This window comes from Xiphophorus hellerii, chromosome 19 (genome assembly GCF_003331165.1).
Source record: "Xiphophorus hellerii strain 12219 chromosome 19, Xiphophorus_hellerii-4.1, whole genome shotgun sequence".
In the NCBI taxonomy this organism is placed as follows: Eukaryota; Metazoa; Chordata; class Actinopteri; order Cyprinodontiformes; family Poeciliidae; genus Xiphophorus; species Xiphophorus hellerii.
Window position 1 is genome coordinate 12983109 of NC_045690.1, and position 23973 is coordinate 13007081.

General features: G+C 39.0%; 1 protein-coding gene across 1 annotated transcript; it reads right to left on the minus strand.

Annotated features, from left to right (window-relative positions):
• Nucleotides 1-1200: 1200 nt before the first annotated feature.
• peli2 (pellino E3 ubiquitin protein ligase family member 2) lies at nucleotides 1201-22444 on the minus strand. The gene is made up of 6 exons (XM_032547234.1): nucleotides 22098-22444; nucleotides 13464-13593; nucleotides 9044-9145; nucleotides 6043-6240; nucleotides 5748-5936; nucleotides 1201-4728 (listed from the first exon to the last, which is right to left on the minus strand). The coding sequence occupies exons 1-6, from the start codon at nucleotides 22172-22174 to the stop codon at nucleotides 4150-4152; spliced, it is 1275 nt and encodes a 424-aa protein (XP_032403125.1). The 5' UTR covers nucleotides 22175-22444; the 3' UTR covers nucleotides 1201-4149.
• Between the last annotated feature and the right edge of the window lie 1529 nt (nucleotides 22445-23973).

The following is a 23973-nucleotide window of genomic DNA, read 5'->3' on the forward strand; positions in this document are numbered from 1 at the left end:
TGCTGCTAAATTACTAAACAGCTCTAGCTCTTGTGCATTTATAAACAGCAGCATCAGTCCTGCATGCAAACTTTCTCAATAAAAAAAGAAAACCACCACTATTCCACTAAATTTGCATAACCCTGCCCTGCTTAAGGCAGAGAAGTCACTGAGTGATCCCAAAATTAGCATGCTGTCACCTTCGCCGTCTCTTCTGTCATTCAGGCAAGTGTGCAGACATGTGAACCCATTTCCCATCTGCTGGAGAAATGTTAATCAGGACGCATGCCACTGCACAGCTCCAGTCCTCTCCCAGCGCCGAACCGGCATGCAGTGTATTTAAGTCGCTTTCATGTGCCCTTATTATAGGGGAAGATGGAGTCAAATAAGAATGACTGGAAATGTCATTGTCAGCATCTTGTGTTGCTTTTTCTTTTTTAAGGGAATTTAAACATAAAAGCGAAACATGGCAAACCTCTATATGTATACATCTGGCATTTCTTGGGAACATGACAGCAGTTAAACGGGGAATAAAAGCACTCCGTAATTAAATTAGCTGTAAAAGCCTTGAAAATGCAAAAGATTAATCTGTAATACCTTTAAATATACAGCTGACATGCATCTCCTTTAGTTGCGTATTTGCAGGATTTTTAGGCATGTGCAGATAATTCTCTTTTTCTTGTTTCTAATGTATTTATGTGATGAATTTATGCGCACATAAAAACTTTCATCTTTTTGCTGCGGCTGTTGGATGCCTCAGGGCGCAGTGCCAACAGCTCTATTGTTGAGGAAACAGTGCCCTCCTGCGGCCTCTGTAGGAAATGCGCAGCAAGGAGAACGGATTCCCATAAAACGAAGAAATGTGCAGAAAACAAACTTCAAGAACATTCTTTTGGCTTATCTGTAGTAAAATATCCTGATAAGAGTTATCAACATGTAGAGCCAGCACTCGCAAGCAAGATAGTAGGTACAATGCTCACACAGACGCATGATGAAACACATGTGTAAGTATGATTAAACATTACTGCTGTGTTGGCTGAGTGAACACAGCACAGACATCTGGAGTTCAAAGGCGAGGGCTGAATAAGAAAACCAGCAAATCTTCTTCAAATGCATACAGCCCTTTAAATCAGTGGATCAAATGCCCCGCAGCCCCCGGCCATTAACCACAAGTATAAAATACAATCTGACAGTCAGAGAAAGAAGCCCAACTCACTCCTGTTTGTTAATTAAAAAATATTTTTATTCTTTGCAAAGGAGGCATCAGGAGCTTCGGTGTGTTCTATGGCTTGTGTACAGAATTCCTGCAGGAAAAAAATAGAAATAAAAAATACAAATTTCATAGAACGAGCCCTTGGGAGAAACTGCAAGCCCCACCCATGTTTACTGAGGAGGAATGTTTGAGGCGGCTACGCTGCAGCTGTTACAGAATACGGTCTCAAGCAATGGGCACAGTGTTTGAGCTTAAAACCGTTAGAGGGGAATGCTACTGTACAGTTCTAGGCTTAGTGCATCACCTTGTGTGGCAGTTACATGAAATAAGCAGAAACCAAGAGGTTCTTAGTGGTATGAAGTAGAAGTAATGCTGCTGGTATTTGTAAAGAATTACAAGAATGTTTAGATGGTTTCTCTGTGGAAAATTCCAAATTATAAAAAATAAACATTGAATTTTTTTCCCCTGTAGCGATACCTGAATTAATTTTATTCTTTATGATTCAGCCTGGAAGTTTACTTGAATGCAGTCAACATCCCACCTTCTTAATGCTCTACTACAAGCAGAACTGATGAGATTTTCACATATGGGAACAGTGTTTTCAAGCCATTTCTCCCAGATTCTTCTGTTTTAGTTCCTCTGCTACTTTGTTCTGGACGACTTTACCACAACATCATTTACTAAATTTGGCATAAAGCAGGATAACATTGTTATTCCAGACAGACAGGGTTCCTACACATTCTTCCACTTTAAAACTCAAGAGTCAGATTATCAAATGTCTCAATTTCCAGATCAGGTCAGACAGTTGGGTCTAAAGATTTAATGTGATTTACTAGTAGTTGTTGTTTTTTTTTTTTCAATCTGAGGTTTAGTATCAGCAATACAAACTAAAAGCTGCACGTAATCACTCTAAGTAGCCCAAAATATCTTTTATCTATGTGATTTACACACCTGATCCTGATGCAACAAACTCCAAACATTTTTGCAGTGAAACTGTAAGTATCAATTTTGACAGTACGAGTTATCTCAAGTTGTTATCTCAAACTTGTAGTGACACCATTATTAATTTCTCATTACTTTAAAATAACAAGACCCCAAGATGGTTTTGTTGCATTAGTATAACAAAATCAAAACTGAAATACCTAGTTTGTTTTTGACAGTGATGTTTTATCATCTCAACATCTTGAGATAAATAAATATTAACTTTGGGTCAGCAAGTTTTTCGTTAATTTCTTATCACAAGATCACAAGGGTGCTAGTTTTCTAATGTTATAAAAAATATTACTGAGATGATGAGGTTTTGATATTTTTGTTGGTTTTTCAAGTAAACCATCTCACTGAAACACCGTGATATATTAAAAGTTGGATTGTCTGAAACAATAGATAAGTATGTCAACTTAGCAATCAGAACAGTCATGTTAGCAGCTGGTTCTTATCGCAAGAAAATTATTTTATCTACTAAAAATAGGAGATAGTCAGCTTGTAAACTCTAAAAATTTAAAATAAAATGAGTTGTGATGGCATACGACTACTTTCATACATCTCAAATTTACTCCACTTTCTTTGAGCAAGTCATTACAAAATCATATTCTCATTGTCTGGCAAATGGAACATGGATACAACGGTTTTTCCATACTCATTTTGCTCCATACTTTTTCACTTTAAAAGCTAATTTGACACTTTCACAGTCTTTGGGAGCGTGTAGGAACCCTGCGCTAAGGTACAGAACAGACTTTGCTATAATTCCGACCTGTCAGTGGTCAGTCATTGCAGGAGTTTGGGTTCACAGAAACACTTTGGATCACTAAAACGGTGGCCGTTCCATCTTGCATTATAATCTCACGATGCTACTGAGAACATGGCCAGGGTTTAACAGCCTTGGATCAGACCCAGTACAGGATAAAGCTAACAGCAGTGCAAAGCTGATCAGCAACGTAGGTGTCAGTTGTAAAGCCAAAATGTCACATTTGACTGTGAGCGGGCCTGACATTAACTGAGAAAGCAGGTCATATAATTAGAGCACCAGCAGAAAGGATTCGGTGGATTCCCACACCATCATTCTGAAACCCGGTGACCTTCTTTTAATTCCTGCGACATCTCTGCTAGCAGTTTGGGTTGGCATGTGAGATCATAAGAAGCGGTCGGGGTGAAATGATGCAGGGCCACACAGTCCAACCCACACACACACTCACACACACACCATCATACATGCATTCATTCTCACACACATTATATATGAAGGAGAAAAATATATTAACATTTGGGTTACAAAACATTCCAACAGCCTCAGTGTAGTAAAGCACACGTGGGTTGTCATCTCTTTCTTTACCTTCCACAAAATATATATATTTTCAATTTCTAATAAAAATATTCCCACTTTTTTTTTTAATCAGGATCTCAGGCACTGGATTTTATCTCTGTACAACTCAAAGTTTGTTCGGTGAATGGAAGCCACTTCTAGCGAGTTACGTGATTTGGATGCCATTAAGAGTTTACAGCCAAGAGGACCGATTGGAGGCATTTTTTATTTATTTATTTTTGGCTATTTAGCCATTAAACCCAAAGTTCCTCCTGGCTTTTCTCCCAGCCAACAGTCCAGCTGTCTGGCTCTGTGAAAGCTCCGTCCCATCAGAAACTAAACAACTGTTTCCTTTCCCAACAGACCCAAAGACACCTGGTGGGAGAAATAAGTCATTTGTTTAAGAGTAATCTGATGGTGTGGCGAAACACCCTGACAATGAAGCCTTGGATAAAACAACTGGTTGTCTGGACAGAGAACTCTCTCACTCCATCCGAAAAGCTCCTAAACAATTGTAATGGCTCCCTGTTGAACGGGATCCACGTAAACAGCCAAAACTCAACCAAACTCATTCCATTTCAAGGCTGGTTTGCACAAATGAAGCACGGGTTTTATCTGATCGGTTTCCCAGAACGTTCCGGCAGCAGGGATCCTCGGATCAGTCCACCGGGCCCTGGAAGATCAGCTTGGACCAGCCCTGAGAGGGGCCGAGCTGCGTGGCACAGAAAGGGCAGGCGGCGTGGAACGCGTGGGTGCCGTGGGGCAGAGGGATCTCTGACCAGTACTTGACCGACTTCTCCGAGCACACGTGTCCACACGGCACAAAGGCGTGAGTGGGCGCGCCCGTGTCCACGTAGAAGGCGGGCTCGCAGCCCAGCCACAGCGGGACATAGGGTCCCACCACCCGGCACATGGGGCATTCCCGCTGGGTGTTGGGCTCCCGCTCGGAGCGGTGGCCCCAGTTGTGGTAGCCGTGCACGTGCCCGCACGCCAGGTAGACCCACGGCTGCTTGTCCTCCAGAGAGGAGAGGGCCCGACTGCGCTGCATGCTGGGGAAGGCGAGCGTGTTGAGACCCACGGGGCACTGGGGCCGTGCCGCGTTGATCTCCTGCCTCAGGGCCTCCAGGTGCTTCTGGGTGGGAGTGTGAAAGAGACCCTCTGCGGTGCGCCACAGCAGAGTGGCCCCACACAGGTCCACCAGAGAGCCGTCCTGCAGCACGTTACTCTCATTCTCCACCTGAAAAAAGGGAGACAAATTTAAGTTCTACAAAATCCTACTGACAAACTTCAGTGTTTTAAATTAGTATTTTATGTGATAGACCAACACACAAACAGCACTGTGAGACTGCACATTAGGGTTGGGCATTTATTGTATTGTGATAAGAATTTTGATTTATTGCTGTCATGATAAATTCCAAATGATGATATTTTAAATCCCCCAAAATTGTCAATGTTGTTTTACAATTTTCTCAATTCTTTGTTCAATTAGAGCATCAATAAATATCTGAAAATATGAATAAATGCAGTTAATGTGTGCAGTTTAGTGATAAAAATCACACTTCTTTAGTGACGTTCTAACGAGGCGTATTACACATAGCTATTCAGTTACATAAAAAATACCTAATAAAACCTGTTAGAAGTTCGGGACTGCGATCAATGTTTGCTACCTTTCCTACTTTCAAGCAGAACAATGACTGCAGCCTTTTCTTAGTTAAAAATGCTTTGTAATTTTATCAGAAATCTTTAATTTTTCTGATTGAAGCATGCAATATTTTCATGAAACAAAGTAAAAGAGAACAATTTATTGAAAACAGTCTCAGATGTTTATCTAAATAAAGGAAAGGTGTATAGGTTGCTAACTTTTTTGGTAGAAAGTTTTCTTTTTTGTTGGTTTGATTTTCAGTGTAATCTCAGGAACAGAGACGGGAACTTTCTTCTAAAATCCATGATGTCTTTAGCCAAGTTTAATGGCTGGGTGCTCAAGTCTGTTGAGCCAGACTTCAATGATATTAAAATCAAAGTAAAAAACATGGCTAATAAAAGAAAAAATATTTTTTGCTGTACCAAATATTTTAGGTATCATCATAAAAATGTATAAAGCATCATCTTATCAGCTTAGAGGGTCAAATTTGTACCATTCTTAATCTGCAGGCTGCATAAAATTATTACAAGTGGGTTACTTTATGTTGGTCAAACACATAAAATACAAATAAAACTCATGAGATATAAGTTTTCAGTTGTTGTATGTATACACACCAGTTTTCCTGGGGTCTGCGCTGAGCGGGTCTCTCTCAGAGTGTAGACATCTCCGCAAACAGAAATCTCTCTCCAGACGCCGGGCTTGGACTCTTCCATGAAGCCTCCTTTAGGGTGCATTACAAGCACCCCATTGGTCGTCAGCCCATCCATGTGACCATCAGGGTTCTTCCACTTTGCTGCTTTTTCCTAGTGCAGTAAAATAGTATTTTATTATATTAAAAAAATACTTTCGTCCCATGAACTGATGCAGAAGTTTATGAAACCACATAAATTAACAGCAACAAGTAATTACCCCTAGGAAGATGTTTTTGGAGGAGTCAAATCCAGCTGCATAAATGCGAGCGGTGTAGGGGGGGTTGCGCTCGCAGACGACTCTGCAGGCGAAGCGAGAGATGGTGCTCTGGGTGATCTGAGTCTCCTCTCCATCCTGGCCTCCCGCTACGGTGTCAGTAACCACAAAATCTATGGGATTCTCCGTGGAACGGCCAATCTGCACAACAAATCGTTCATTCAGCTCATTAAAACCCTTAATAAAGTTTACAATTTTAAAATGTATTTACCCCTGGAATTATGAACGAGAAAAATAACCATTGAACATGATGAAACTGAGAAATTGATTGTTTTTGAAAGCTCAGCGTCGGCTTGAAGTTAAAAACAGGTTTCAAAAGCGTTGGGCCAGAGGCATCTTTACTACTGTGTTGCGTCACCTCCATCTTCACTAATGCCGGAGTAAACATTTGGGATGTAAGCAGGCCAATTTACGCAGAAATAAAAGTAAAGTGTTTTCACCATTCTCACTTGATTCAGGATTTCAGCGGCAATCAAATAATCCTGTTTGCTAGCGTCTAAAGGCACAGCAGTTCAGCGTGGAACTGAACATTTATCAAACAAACTCGCTTCACTGCACAACGTAGCATGGCATTCTCGTGTGGAAACAAAGTTTTACAACTGGTGTTCTTGTTCAGTTTTGGCACTGACTTTCTGGTTACCCATGCTGCTCTAAAACACAACCAAACAATAACAGGAAATGGCTTTGGGAGAATAAACTGGATAGTTTATATCAGGGCTGTCTAAACCTTTTCTCTTGTGGGCCCAGATGATCAGCTACAACCTAAAATCACCAAAATATGTTGTGATTTTTTTTCTACCTACATGATAGTAAACTAAGTGCAAATTATTTTAATTAAACAAATAAAGTAGTCAGATTCTTTTTTTTTTGTAGGAACAGATTAGTAGATCCAAAACTTTAATTGGTTTTGCAAGTTTTCTTTGTGAAATCAAAGGCATCCAGTTTGCTTATTATTTTGGACTTGACTGACAAAAACTGGAAAATGAAAAACACAATGAAAACAGGATCTAGGTCAGCCTTGATTTGAAAACATTTGCTGTAGTTTTAGCCACGTTTTAATGGATCCACTAAAAGCAGATTTTGGTGCACCAAGGTGTACATCAGAGCATTAATCTATGAGTAGATGAGGTCCTGTTCACCATGAGAATAGACGGAAAACTGAAAGCTTGAGAAAGATTATCAGTTTGTGTTGGATTTATCATTTTTGTAAATAGGTTTTAATTTAAAAGTTGTAGTTTTGTCTTTATTTATTTAATTCATTCTTCAATTGTGGTCGGGGGGCCGCACAGAATCAGTCCAGGGGCTGCAAATGGCCCCCGGGCCTCACTTTGAACTCCCACGGCTTATATTCTCTTGAGTGTGGAGGACACTGCTGCAACTATAATTTTTTTAAATAGTATTAAATGTTAAGCTATGCAATAGGATGATTTTTTTTCTTACAGTTACAGTAATAATTGCAAAATTATTCACACTGCAATGTTACAAAACTTTTCTGATTTTGTAACACAAACTTCAATGTGTCCTTTATAGTGTGCACAGTAGCTCCTTTATAGGAGTAAAGTTTTATAACGATATTTTGTGGTACTATTATGAGAACAATAAAAGTGACTAGAAGAACTATTTGTTGCTTCTTTTTTGGGAAACTGAATGACTGACTGCATGACACAGCAATTATAACCCCACAAACACAGATACGACTTATATTGCTAATATTCCGACTGTATTCTCGTAATGTTGACTTTACTGTAGTACCAGTTTATTCCCATAATATTATGACTTTACTTTCGTAATTTTATTACTTTATTCTCGCAATTTTATTTATTTATTTAGTTTCTTTTGTCCTTTTCTTTGGTAAATAGGCTCTAAATAATGTTTTTATTTCATAAATATGGTAAAATAAATGTTTCAATTGTTTTTGTTTGTTCTAAAACATAAAATTAGATATATAATATAATTCCTTAACTTAACCATAAAACAAGTGTCTTTACTTAAATGTAGACTGTGTGTGTTTTGCAGCTCTAGGAAAGGAGAAGGAGCTTTTTGGATGATAAAGGCCGCCGACCCCTCCTCCCAATAAATTCCAAGTAATAATAGACTGAAGTGTTTGGTTGTGAAGTGGTGGAAAAGTTCAAGGAGTATAAATATTTTTGCAAGGCACTCCAACTTCTATTACAGGCCACCAAACGTGAGCTGTGTAGCGACTTTGAGACAGAAAACATGGTGTTTATATTATAGGCCCACTCGTTGAACCCCACCCGCCCGGCTCCTCAGCCTCTCAGAGGCTCTTTTTATAACATGTTGCTGACCTGTAGGCGACTGACCTTTTGAAGTTCCTGTCTCGGCTCCGTTTTTAAACGTGCTGCTCCCGTCAGTCTCAAAATTAGCATCCATTTATTAAAAACACGGTGAAACTGGCCCAGTTTCAGATTCAGATGGCTTTGTGCTGTTTCAAATAAAACACTGGGAAATCCTGAGATAGTGCTTCAAAAACACATACTAAACAGAAAGAGTTATATTTTGTGAAGGGGGGTAATATGTCTTCAAACTTAGCTTTAAGAAACAGATAAAGAGGAAACCAGAGGTAGAAATAAGCATTTCCTCTTTCATTTCGTCACTTTTCTTCTCTGAGAACTTCCAAAATCCTTCATTTGTGAATGCTCTTGTTTTGTGAAACTCATATTGCTCCACTTACGAACTTTATAATAAAGTCTGCATTATGTATATTTTTGTATTCATATATTGGCTTTCAAATGTAAGAAAAAAAATCTTTTGCCTTGTCACTGAGTTTTAAAACACACATTTTAAACATTAATATGCCTTTTTCTAACATTATTTTCAAATATACAAGTTTCTAATTAAAACCCAATGATCAGCTGCAATGTACATGGGAGATTTAGATGCAGCCTCCTTTACATCCAAGCGCGTAATTAAACAGGGCGTTCACCTGAAACATGTCTGTGTCTTTATCATGGCTGTACTCCACCACCACCGTCTGGTGCCTGGACAGCGTGTAGGAGATGCTGTGTTGGCCTTTACAGTTCACAGCCTGAAAGAAGACAACACAATTCAGACTTAGGACACACCGCACTGCCGTAATTTGGTTAATACACATTTTAGATTTGAAGGCTCCAGACTGTTCCATATTCAGACTTTCCAGATTTCCCAAGCCTTCTGGTTCATCTTACAATGTAAAACACCGGAAAGGCTTTAAATATGGAAACTGTGAATACCAGAAACTGGAGGTGAGAAAGAAGTCAGTAAGGAACCAACAACATAAGACAGAAGGAAGGACTCATGAAAGGATGGAAAGACAAAATGGTAAGTATGACACAAGGACAGAAAGGAGATAGAAAAGATAGGAAGAAAGGAAAGACAGAATAAAAAACAAAACTGACAGAAGTATGTTAGAAAAAAAGGACACAAAGAAGGCAGGACAAAACATTTTAGGCATTCAGACAGTCTGGAAATACAAAAAATATTTCCACGTTATTTTATTTTCATACTGAGCTAAAACTGGAAAAGACAAAAATCTAAATTCAAATGTTCCTAAATGTTCCTAAACTGAAGCCTTCATAATAAAATGAATCCTTATCAACATCCTTAAGTGTTTTATTTGTGCTTAAGTTTTAATCCTTTCTTTGTTGTCCATTTTGTTCTATATATCTTAGAATGTTTTATTTCTCTGTGTTCAAAGATGTTGCCATATAAGTTAATTTTCTTTGTTTTGAGTTTCTTAGTTTATTCTTATGTTAATGTTCTGTTGATGTGCACTCATGTTAAAATCACACAGGTGGAATATAGTCGACTTCTGAAGGCAACTGATTGCACTGAATTTCATTTGTGTGTATCAGGGGATAAAGAGGAATCCAAATGAAAACTATATTTTTTCATTTGTAAAGTTGAAAATTATGCAGCAGTGTTTCTTCAACTTAACTATGCACCACTGTGAATTGGTCTATTAATTTAAATTCCCATAGAATAATTAAGTTTGTGGTTTTAATGTGGTAAAAAGTGAAAAGCTTCATGGGGTATGAATACTTTTGCCAGGCACCGCATCTGAAACTTACTACCTAATTCACAAAGAAGTGAATTATTTTACTTTTACATCTTGTTTGTGGCTTCGATACCACCAGCTGTACAGGAACAATGCCACAAAACATCCTTGCGCAATCCCTCCATCCACTCATGCTAGCTTTACGACGGAAGAAACCAAACCAACAGCAGTATTGAGACACAAACCGTTCAACAAATGAAAGCCATCCAGCGGTGGAGTTGTGCATACTTTTCGTCCTTGTTTTTTCCTCTTTACAGACAAAAGTACAACAAAAATCCCTCCAATTTATTGCACAATTTCTTTATTGCATTACCTTAAGTTGCACAGTGCGGTACAAATTCCTGGAACAGGAACAGAGAAAAGCCTGTAAAGTCACACTCCCATGACAGTGACCATAAACTGCCCACTGGCCCTCGGTTAGCACGAGCTCGCCAAGCGGCTGTTCTGCCAGTCAGCGTGCTGAGGGGAGGGCGCGTTAAGGCCCAAAAAGCAGCTCTCACCAACACTTAAACACATGCCACCATCATCCAGCTCTTATCTGCAAATGCCATTTCCAAAACAACCCTCCACCCCCATCCCTCCTCCTTTCCTATTTTGTCACGTGCGGGAGGGAAAAAGGGAGAGAGAAAGTGGGTCACCAGAGCCGCAATGCTCTGCCGTAACTTCAGACACAGACGGGGGACAAATGTCATCATCGCCGCAAACAAACGCTGCTCCACCTGTTCGGAAGCTAAAGGAAAACGAGCGCTTACACAAAAAAGAAAGACGAGTAAAAATAACCGTGTTCCCCTCGACTTGAGTCAAAATAAACTGCAGCGAGTCGAAGGCTGGCAGCGCCATCATGGGAGCTTCTCATTATCTGTCATGAACACCAGCGTGTGCACAGACATGTGAGAGTTCCCGTTCAGCCACCGGGCATTCTCGGTTCATTCGTAGGCTGCACTGGTGGGGAGCGTGAGCGGCGCTGGCAGACCGCTCCAAACAGGAGAAAATGATGGCTTCTTTCATCTGACTCCTTCAGTGTTTCATATATTTAATCACTCCATTGGCTCGGCACCTTGTTTGTCTCTCGCAGATGGTTATTTTTGACTGTACGTGCAGCTGGGAGTGGAGGAGGGCTGGCCGACTGCGACAACATCCTCCGCTCGCTCAGCACTAATAATCCCAGGCCTGGTAACAGGGTGGCAAAGAGGAACAGAGGTAAAAGAGGAAGAACGTCGCAGCAGTTCCCATACTCAAAACGCCTCCAACATACACCACTTATTGTTCTTTTAAAGCCACAAACAATGCAGCATACATTTCTGAAAAATTATATTCATCACAGTTAACATTGCCTTGCGAAAGTTAAACTTCATCACATTTTCCAGTGTATTTCCCTTTGAATTTATTACCTACATAAAGTAGTGAATAATTGGGGGAAGAGAAAGGACAATGATGCATTATTTCTTGTTTTTATTTACCTAATTAGTAAACAGAGCTCACCTGTGTGTACGGTAATTAAATCTCAGAATCAAACCAGATGTTATGTGAAGGCCTCAGAGGTTTGTTAGCAAACATCAGTGAACAAACAGCATCATAAAGCAGGGTCAGGTTAGGAAACAATTTCCTACGCTTTGAACATCTCACAGAGCCCGGTTCAAGCCATCGTCTAAAAATAAAAAAAGAGACTGGCACAAAAACAAAGCTGCCATGGAACGGCTCTCCACCTTTCAAACCAAAGCCATAGGTCAAGACAACACGGCATCTCCAGAGGAGCTGCAGAAATTCACAGCTCAGGTGGAGAATCTGCTGAGAGAGTTGCTGTTTGTTTTGAATTCAATAAATTTGGAGTTTATGAGGGAGGGACCAAAAGAAAACCATTGTGGATGGAGTTAAACGCAGAGCAGCCGCATTTTTTACAGAGATTCTCTTTTGAAAACTTGATTGAACTGAATTTTATTTAGGGGTATCAAAGTAAACCAGCGGTGTCCAAACTTTTTGTGACCTGGGCCAAAATTGTCAAGTCAAAATGTTTGGGGGCCCAAAATCTTTGAAAACCTAAAGAAACAAAACAAATTTTATTGTGATGTTTTTTTGTTAGCGGGCTGAAAAAATTAAACTTAGTGTTCAATATATTGGAAAGAATAGAGTGGTTGGAGATTTGTAGGAAAAGGGTGTGTGCAAATTATTGTGGCTCAAAACCTAAATAAGGTTTTACATGTTTGCCTTGTTAAAAGAAAAATGTCCAATTAGTTAATATTTTGGAGGTCGACTGTTTTCTATTTTCTTGGCCTGGGAAATTATTTTTTTGTCTATTTCTAGCAGTTAAAACAGGATTCAGGTAACTCTCTGAAAACACTTTCAAGACTTAGCAGAGTTCAATAACTTGATAAAAACATTTGGGTATAAAGTCTGTTTTCAAGTAAAAGTCCTACTTATTATCAAATAAAAAAATAAGGCCTACATGTGGATATTAAAAAGTAAACATGTTGTGTTGTGCTCCTCATGTTTAAGGATTTAACTTGTCAGTAAATAAAGTCTCCACCTGCAACAGTCATCTGTGCTGGCAGGTTAAATTTGAACCACTATCAAATTGCAGTTGGGAGCCACAGAAAAGAAGTCCAGGAGCGGGAAATTGGCCCAAGGGCCACACTTTGGACATCCCTGGAATAAAGGGAGTTGAACTAAATTTTATCACATATGATCTCTATAAAACAGACTGAAATCCGAGGCTGTAACCTGACAAAATGTGAAAACGTTCAAGGAGTAAAAATACTTTTTTTTTAAAAACCACTGCATCCCAACATTCAGCTATAAAGCTCCATCTCTGTTGTGAAAAGGCCTTTCTCCCCGAAAGAAAACCTTCTGAGCAGATACCAGGAGTCACGTTACACAAGGTGACAGAAACCTGAACCTGAGAGCCTTTGGTCGGAGAGCTAAAGCGAGAACAAACGTCTGAATAACAGCAGAGAAAAGCAGCTCCTTGTTTAACGGCCTGGCTCTGAAACCGAGACGAGGAATGCGGGAAGGGAAACATGTTATCCTGGCTCTCTGGTGTGAAGAGAAGCAATGAGGCCCAGTTAGGAACTATGGTTATTGAACTGGAAATGTCAACACAATGGTCAGGGCCAACAGCAACGTACATTCAGGTTCCATGAGGGACAGAGAACAAGAAACTTGCTGCCTAAAGACTCTCCCTTCACTTTAACTCCACCAGATTCAGGAGAAAAACAACATTTCACACCTTCATTCATACATATTTGGTCCAAAATATACACCATTCACAGTGACAGTGTGTTCATTAAATCTTAAGTCATCTTTTGTTCTGTACCTTGCTATCCTGGGGTGTGTTGAGGATGTGCACGGTGCTTGGCTTAACACCGTTGGCTTTGGTCCTCTTCAAAAGCGCAAATCTGCTTTTCCGTCTACCCCGATCTCCATTGGGCAGAGAGCCATTGTACCTGTCACAGTGGGGAGGTGGGGGTTAGGACGGGGTGGAGAAAAGGACAGCATTCACAGTTATTTTTTTCCCCCCTCTGGATAAAAAGCCATTTTTTTGCAGCTCCAAAAAGATGTGTGTAATGAGATTTACAGGGAAAATTCTTGTAATCATATAAAAAGTACGCATGGAGATTTAGAAACATTTGCGTGCTTTGAATGGGAGCTTTTCCACGCATTACATCACTGGCAATCTAATACACCATATTAGTAATCTAAGCGTCACCTTGGATAATGTCTCTTATTACATAATGCATTCTGGTGATTTCACTGAGTGGGGCTGCGTAAACTGCAGCTACAAGCAGGAACACATTTTAAAATGCACAGACTGTGTGGCAAACTGAGCATATTTTAACATAATTACATAGAAAGCTACTAAGGCGTAAACAATTAATTGGAACAATCGTGATTAATCGATTATTGAAATAATTGGCAACTAATTTAGTAATCAATTAATTGTTTACTGGAGAATACAAACACTAAAACATGACATTTTGTGAAAGAACAACACCCTCAAGCAGCAATTAAGCCAAAGCTGTACAACAAATATATACTGTACACTGCATTGAAGATAAGAAAAAAAACTTTGTCTGTAAATATGTTCTACCAGGAACTCATGTGACAGTTTTAGCTTCACCTGGTTCAAATTCTGTAAGACGAAAAACTTGTTAAGCATCTTTTTTCTATCCAATTATTAATTGGCTAATCAAAAAAGTAGTCAACAGATGATGTTGGAAGTATTTTTTTGGCTGCAGATGAATCCTTTTGCTACAAACAATCAAGCACACACAAGAAATGCTGTTATTGCATTTTAGGTAATGAAATGTCTATTTTCTTATGTAAAAAAGGGATTAAATTATTTGTTCTTTTGCATCTTTTAATGTATTAATAATGTTGTATAAAGAAGGCTTACATGATTAAATGAAAATCTACACAATATCCAAACTTTTTATGCAATCAATCGATTAATTGTCAGAGTAATTTTAGATTTGACATGATTTGAGAGCCTTTACTGAAATCTACAAGCTTTTTGCTTCCTGATCCCTTCACACCAGATTCCAGCTTCGCCCCTTCTGTCCAGAGTGAGGCACCTCGCCCAAGCTCCTCCTCAAGAATGGAGGAGCCCTTTCCGGTGGGACTGATCCACTTTCTGTCCACCAGCTGGTTCCTACAGCTGGGTCACCCCATGCTTTACTCCCATCCAACACGCAGACCTTCTGCTCACACCCGCACACATAACCACAGAGCGCTAAACAGCCACACCGTCTAGCAGAAATATTTACATCCAACGCCCCAACTTTGCATAGCAGTTCATCTGAGGGAAGAGGTTCAACCGGCCGCGGCATAATGGGACGTCTCTCGTCTTTGTTACAACATAAAGGCGACAGAACCTCCTTCGCCTCCACCCTCAACTCCCTCCTAAGCTAGCCCACCTGTCCCGTGTCTCCATACGGCTGGCCAGGCAGGGAAACACATGGTCCCAGTCAGCACAGTGCACAAAGCTGGCCTGTAAGACAAGCCACCCACAGAGAGCCAGGAAGGCGGATTCTGTGGAAAACGTACAACTAAAGCAATTTTATGGCTCTTTTTGTTCATTTTTACTCACATTTTTGATAATGCTTGAGAGTATGCACATCATTCCTAATAGAACCTCTGCTTTTACAAATCTAAATTTTTTTCTGAGATTTGAACTAACCAATATCATAGTATTTACATAAAAAACTTCAATCTATGACATACAGCATAACTTCATTCACATATGTCAAACTCAATCCCACGGGTCAAAGTTATATATGTGGCCCTCAGGACTCTAGAGGGTCACACTTGAAGATATTATTTTATAAATTAAATCAAATCAGTTTCATTTGTATAGTGCCAAATTATATCAATTAAAAAGCTGTTATATCCTATTTAATTTTAAGAAGTACTCAGTGACTGTAGGGCTATAATATTTTAACATTTTATTAATAAGTAGTTTTATCAATACCTTCAGCCATAACCATTCCTCTGACAGCAGTATGATGTGCCTGAAATGAAAATAGTCCGACACTCCTGATCTAATTGTGTTCATTTCAGTCACAAAAACAATAATTATTTCTACTGCAGCTAAAATTATACAGCATTGTAATTATAAGACAAATATTTTTTTCCAACGATTTCTTATCGTTTCTAACATAACCTGAAACTAAAATATCGTGGAATGATTTCCACACTACGCTCTTTTCACCTGTCCGTCCGTCAGGCTGAATATCTTACAGCTATTGGGCAAAGTGACTTCAAGACATGAATAAAATTACCAATAAATATTGCATTCCAAATGGCTTCTTAATCTATAGCACACATACTGTATAAATAAAGTTTATGCTGCTGCTTTTTCGATGTTTGATACAAAGACGTAGAATACACAGCTGTCATCACCTGCTTAATGTCCAACAATGTATATTTTACAGCAACATGTGGGGGAGGAGCAGCACTCTGTTACAATACGCTGGAATATCATGAAACCACAGAAATGAAAAGTTTTACTTTGAAGGCCTACTGGAGACAAGCCAATGCTTGAGGTTAGTTCTTCTGCCATCACTGTTTTGATTTATTGTTTCAATTTTGCAATAAAATTCCCATTTTAAGCTAACACACACGCTGCACTAAAATTCCCCACAATGGATGAGAGCAGTTGACAAATATCCTAGATCAACCGTAGAAACTCCCAGCCTAAATAAAGGCCTACATTGTTCAGACATACACTCAGCACTGGCTGGCTCCTGAATGTCTCACACTAAGCATGTATTCAGCTGACACGAGGCTTAGCATTTTCACCATGATGAATTATACTGAAGAACATAACCTCTAAGTCTGTAATAAAAAGCTCCACAAGCTTTAAATTAATTCATCATCACGTCGTAGAACAATATCATGTCATCCGGGAGCTGCTACCGTCACATTAGCTAGGACAGGCTCTTCAAAGCGGCTCTACCAACTAATTGTGATCACGTTCCCTTTTGACCTGTGCCAGGCAGACGGCGGATTTACCTTCCAATATTTAGCAGCAGGGATTAGAAGACTGTGGCATATCGCGTATCCTCCAGGGCTGCAGTGAGGAGCCAACAGCACCTCCTACCTCTTGTGTTAATGTCAAAGTGTACCGATTACAGAACACGAAGGAGATACGGTGCTGTGAAAAGGTGTCTGCTCCCCTTATAGGTATCTTCTGTTTTTGCCACCTTTAAATTTATAATTTAAATAAATCAAAAAATGTAGTCTTTAAATGGTCATTTTATTTATTAATGGGAAAAAGCTAACCAAACCAACCAGGCCCAAAATGTGAATTAACTGCTATAAACCACATTTTTTAAGCACTGATTCGTTCAATCTTTTTGATTTGTAGAATCAAAAACTCACCTATACAGAACCCATTTGACAACATGACATAGACCTGATGTAAAGAAACTGAAGAACAGATGAGAAACAAAGTGACACCAATCAGTCTGGATAGGGTTTCAGCATGCCTGCTGGATAAAAATAACACAACATAATCGTCTCACATTTACCAAAAAAACATCTCAACAACCCCAAAGACTTGAAAAAATATTCTCTGAACTGGCAAGACTAAAGGGAACAAGAAAGAACATCATACAAACATTAAAATATAGTGGTGGTAGTGTGCAGCAGGAAAATGGGGTGAAACACACCAGCAAGTCCACCTCTGAATTTACTCACACTAAAACAAGGCCTAGTCAAAGCCCGAACTTAAACCCAACTGAAATGGATTTAAGTGGCATGACCTCATACATGCTATGTCTGCGTGAAAACTCCCTTGTGACTAAATTTAGACAATTCTACAAAGAAGAGTGGTTCAAAATTCCTTCACCATAAAAAAATATTGCTAACAGTTGATGGCACAAACAGTCTACGGAGTGATTAGTTTTTCATAGTGCCAGGCTGGTTTGGAAAGTCTTCTCAATTAAAGAATTATATTTTAAACATGCATTTTGGATTTAGGGAAAAGAGATCTGCAAAAAGACGAGGACTGCAACTGACGATTATTTTAGTAATCAATGATTCTATAGCTTATTCTGGCAATTAATCAATTAGTCCTAGAATTGTCACATCCTACAGAGTTTTCATTTCACATCTTAAGTTTTTATACAATAGTAGAAGATGCAAACAAACCCTAAATAATTAAATTCCTCACTTAAACAAGAAAATAAATATTTTATTAGCCATACGCAGTAAAATAATATTAATTTAATTAATTTAAACTGGGTGAAGATAAATCTATGTTTTGGGTAGAACGTATTTACAGACAAAGGTGTTTTCAACTTGAATACAAAATGTATACATGTTGTAAAGTCTTGGCTTATATACTGCTCTGATTGGCTTTTTTTGAGTCTGCATACTCCAGCTAATGGTCAATCACTAAATTAGTTGACAGTTATTTTAACAATTGATTCCTCACGATTAATTTGATTAATCATTTCAGCCCCAAAGAGAACATAAAACATGTTCTAGGTACTGTACATGTTGATCCAACAGGGTCATAAAGGATGAAACAAAACTAAACACAAACTTTTCAAAGACAGCTTTCTTTTCTGTAATAAGCTTCTGCTTAAGGAGTAATGTATCGACAATCAGTGGAAGTCTGTAACAAAGCTAAGCTGGCTTCTTTTTACTGAGCACTTTTTCATGGCAAAAATGTAGAAAGTTCCCTCAATGGGCCCAGTCTCCGAGCCACAATGAACAGAGGAAGCTGAGGAAAAGCAAAGACCGAGTCCTGATCAATCCTTTCTTTCATTTCCAAGATACCCACCCAACCCCAGTTCCCCCCTTCCTCCGTTCGCTGACCAGCACCGAGCCAATCCCACCTCAGCAGAGAGCGGCGGAGATGGCGGGCAGCCATGCAAGTAATAAGAGCCGCCGCGGCCGTGACAACAAGCCGCCGAGGGAAACTGCAGCTCAAACAAGCTTTGTGCCATGCTGACAGCTATCTCGTCTACCATCGGCTTTATCAATGGGGATGTGATGTCACGGCAGTGATTATGCACCCGTCACATCTGATTCACATATGTGTCTTGATGTCAGGAGGGAGAACAAAAGTCCCGGCGTCAAACACACCACACGCTCAGCCCTGGGTGATAACCAGTCAGCGCTGCTTTTTGTCCTTTACAATAAGCAGGATGGCTGTTGAATGGACAGCTGGAGGCAAAGGACAAAGCCACCCACTCAACTCCCCAGTCTATAACTTTGCTGCTATTCGCTTCAAGTGCTGTAAATGTGAGATTCGACCAGCATAAACTACGAGAACTGTTAATAATTCATGTCAAACTTTGAGGTGAGTAAAAATACTGACCAAAGTCTAATCACTGACGACGCAAAGCACGACAGAGTTTTGGACATGTTGGAGCTTAATTATCCAGAATGATGTTTAGAGCTTTCTTTAAAAAAAAAAAAAGTATTATGCACAGTTGTTACTTTGTAATACTGGTAATTTTCCACAAATCTGGATTGACATTTGAAGGATTCAATAGTTCTGAAACAAGATGCAGCTAATACTGAAATAATCCATTAAGGTTAACGATTAAGAAAGCATTCCATTGCAAGAAGTCTCAAACTGAGATTCCTTAAACTACTTCACTAGTTTAAGGTATTTCACCTTTTTCATGAATAAGTTGCAGCTTTACTTTTGTCTATGGACAAATTATTCTTCTTTGGAACATAAGGAGAAGATTTTCCAATTGTACATTTGCACAATAGTTTTTAAAAAAGCACCTTTCAATTCTCCTACACACACAAAGATAGACAACACCACAGAGATCAAACTTTCATACACTTTTTTAGAGAACTGGTACTTCGGGGTAAAAACTAAACTTCCTCTAAAACCCGGCTGAAAATAACAGCAGACTTTTTTCTGCCTTATTTCACATAATATTGGTTTATTTTGTGATATTAACATTGGAGCTAGTAATAAATCTGAAATACGCGTAAATTAAAATGGAAAAATATGTCAAATTAAAATGTTTTTTATTGAAAAGAGGAAGACAGCATTCATTTCCACTGCTGCTCTGTTGCTTAATACCAGAAAAAAAATTCAGTCACTTTTGGACTTTCTGAGTCCCAAAGAGGACTCAGAAAGTCCTTGAAATGGTCTCATTTAAATGACCATTTTTGCTAAATGAGAGAGGAAATTTTACAGGCTTTCTTGACATTGCCTTATTGTAAACTGTCTGACTTAAGTCAAATGTTTTGGAAACAACAGTTTGCTGTAATTTTGGCCCATTCCCCCAACCAAACTGATGCAGCTGAGTCAGGTTTGTAGCACAAAACTTTTCAGCTCGGCCCACAGATTCTCCTTAAGCCATGTTCTAACTAACTTAGAGGGATCCATATTGTCACTATCCATTTGGAAAACTTTTTTGTGGGGAAGTTTCAACTTCCTGGATGATGTCTTGAGATGTTACTTCAACATTTCCACAAAATGTTCTTTCCACATGATGCCATCTATCTTTTCACCAGTTGCACCAGTTCCTCCTGCAGCAAAACACCCACACAACATGATGCTCCTACCTCCTGTGTAGCTCATACACACAGTTCTCAGATGACAGATGAATATTGCACCTTCAGCCATCTGGAAACCATACCCAAAGTTCATAATGTTTTTCCTGATATGTTGTCTTTTGAGTTTCCCATTATATTATGCAAGAGAGTGGTGTGTTTTAAGGTCTTTCGTTAAAGTACATCCACAAATGTTCCCCCGTTTATGTCCAATGTTGGGAATTAACCTATCCAGAGTTTTTAAAGTCATGTCACTTCTGAATATGACGCAAGTAATGAATTCTCCCCTATTGTTCTGGCATTTAGCAAACAGAAATGGTTTAGTTAATCCTAACTAACATAGAACAGAAAACATTTAGTCTGATTTAATGCCAAACAGCAAAAAAAAAGTATGGTGTATGTAAATATCCAGTCTGAACTATATTCAAAAGGGCTTGACTTTTGCGATTTAATAAAAACAAACACCGGCTGTCAAAACTTTACATTTGTTATCATGTAATGACACAAAATAATATGTTTGTAGCTGCAAGCCATGTTGCAGTCTTCTGAACACATTGAGGCCCTTTAGCTAACATTTCATACTACTGTAAATGGAAAGAACACAGTGACATCTATGGTCAGAGTACTATTAGGGGTCTGCTAATCAATCGGCTGGCCAATTTTCCTTAATTTTGGATGATAACCAATCACATCGAAAATCGATCTTCAGACTTCTGCAAAGGTCTGAAAGTCACCCACTGTCCTCTTCTGTTCTGCCATGGAAGATTATTGTTTCACAAGTATTGTTTGATGTTTTTCACAATAAGATTGGAACATTGAACATGTATTGTGACCTTATAACATAAAAGTCATTAGTAAAACAAATCAGTATCAGCCAGAATTGAAATCAGAAGGCCAAATTTTTTAAAGTTGATCGGCCAGGAAACTGCAATCGCTGCATCCCTAGTACTAAAACTTTCCCACTTTTTAATGGCTTTGTGGATGTTCAATCAGGCCCCTTGGGATGGGAGTCCTAGGATCCACAAAGTGAAGTTTATACATAGATTTTGACCACAGGCACGCAATGCAAACTCTAACATACCCCCTGGCTTTGTTTTTAAAGAATTGGATGACTTGTGTCCTGTTAGTGATGACATATGCACAGTAACTTCCTGTCCTCTGAATTGCACAATGTGGCTTTAGAATTTCACAATGAAGATAAAGTTGTACTGCTTACTTGCTTCATTCTCAACTTGATCCTGTCAGGGGTTTAGCCTCCAAGGCTGTTCCGATATTAGTGCCCATTTGTATGGTGATATAATTCAACTAAACAATGCCATGGGGAGTAATTATTAATCCTTCCAGCAGGAACAGACAATGGTGCGTGTTAGAACAAAAGTTGTGCAGGGTTGGGGTTGTAGCAGCCGAAAAGGAAGCAGCCTGGGGGCCTGGGGGTGGAGACCACCACAACTTCCGAATTCCTGAAGCCCCGTGAATTCAACTTCCAAGGTAGGGAGGAGCGCTCCGGCTGGGGCTGCTGGGAACCAGGAGGTGTACCTAAAGTTGTCCTGAACGTGTTTATTATCTGGTCAGGCTTTAGTTTCTATACCCTACTGGTTATCAGGGAGCGAGACATCATCAACATCATCATCAACAACTGGACCGCATATCTGATTGCGCACGTGTCTGCTTTGAGGAGTAACGTGAGCTCGTAAATTTCTAAACTAAGCCCAACGGCCACCCGAGTTAAATCCGACCGACACCGTAAATAAATAAAAAAAAGAAAAACACACACATTACTGCTAATTCAGAGTCAGGTTATAGCGGTTCGGCAGAGCGAGGTAGAGGAACATCCGGAGAAACTTTTAAGACACTAAACACTCGCTCTCTTGTTCGTCCTAAACCAGTAAATTTAAAAATAAATATGCCATAATCTTACCCCAGCACCACCAACTCCCCGTACTTCACCGGGTCTTTGGACGGGGCGCAGTGTTCCTCCTGGCTTGACGAAAACATGAGGCTTGACTGTGTTAGCTCCACAGCAACAACAGTGTTTCACAAGATTAACAGATTCCCTTTAAGAGAGAAGGAGAAAAAAAAAAAGACACCAAGTCCCCTCACTACATCTTATGACTCTGACATCATGCGTGTATCTCTATCCGATTAAATCCAGTTGTCTGTTTGTGGGGGGGGGGAAGGAAAATAAACTGCTCTGTAACTTCCTGGGCTAACCACAGCAGAGCGTAACTTACTTGGCGGTTGAATCCGCTCTACAGCAGATACAAAAACAGCGAGGAGCAGGGCCGGACTGTACCATTCACTTCTGCTTTACTTTCTGTAGGGGGGACGCCTCAGCAGCTCTGCTTCTTCCTACGGTGAGTCTGCGCAGACATGACTGCGATTTATTATTTAAAGACACAAACACTCACACTTACTGATGTTATTTACGTGGATTTAATATTGCGGGGATAAAGTGATCAAAGCGTGGGTTTAGTTTTCCATTTCCACCACCCTACGACATCCATGGGTAGCACCATCTGTTATGTAAACAAAGACTACAATCTGGGAATTCTTAAAGGGGCCCCATGAAAAAATATATTTGTTTCAACAAATTAATTTCTATCTAATAATTCAGATCAGGTCGTCATTTTATAATATTTGTGAGAACTGACACTTCAATACCAAACCTCCAACAACATGAGGCTCCTCCCTTGTAATTCTTGAATTTAGCCCAAACCAGCAATCTAATAATCTACAATTTTTATATTTGCTTATTGGGAGTGAGAATGAGAGAACAAGAATAATTTGATTTAACAGTTGTAGCACAAAAAAATTTAAAGCTGTATTTTTAACTAGTAATATTTGTTTGATTGTAGCCTAGTTAAAATCTGAATGTTTAATATTTGTTTCAGTAGCAAATTATAAACAATTATCTGTTGTTATTTGGCTCAGTAAGTGAAACAGCCCTCGAAGAGGTGGGGAGAGGACTAAACGTTAGTAGAACTACTTCAACATATTTTACTAAATTAAAATAAATAGTATTCCACCAAGAAATTACTCATGTAAGGTTTAAAAAAGGTTTTTCTTTTTAAAAAATGATGTAATCAGACAGACTAAAATATAAAAACCAACTGCTACAGACACAGATAGATGTACAAAAAATATATATTTTATTTTTATTTCCTTTCTTGTATAAAATATTTAAAATGTAATTATTGAAAGCAAAGTGAAACTTAAGTTAAATTCCTTGGGGTTTTTCTTGCAAAACCTGGCAAATAATGCTAATTCAGAATTTTTTTATTTTTTATCCCAATAGCACAAATAGGCTTTTATATTCAACAAAAGGGTTTTAATATTAACTCCTAATATTATTTCAGATGCAGTCTGTATGATTAATAATAAAGTCTCATAAAAGTATCTTTAGCAGATCTATATTCATATTTAGTATAAATATAGATAATGATGATGGGAAACACATGGTGAAAATAATCCCCCCTGGTTTGTTTTCTTGGGGAATAAAAAGATGGCGAAATCAGATTTCCTCATTTTGTTTGTGATTCCTTTGAGCTCTTTAAAACCTCTCTTTCCATAATCAGGGATTTATGGCAGTTTTGCTGAAGCATGTGATTGATTGTGCAACCAAACACAATGCCTTCATATCCATTGAACCTGTTCACTCTTTCTCATGACGCAAGCACAAACTTATATGTTTTATTAAGATTTTGTGTGACAGACCAGCAATAAATTGTGCATAATTGGGAAGTAAGAAAAATTGCTTAGTTATATTCACCTCAATCTTATTTTAATACCTCTAA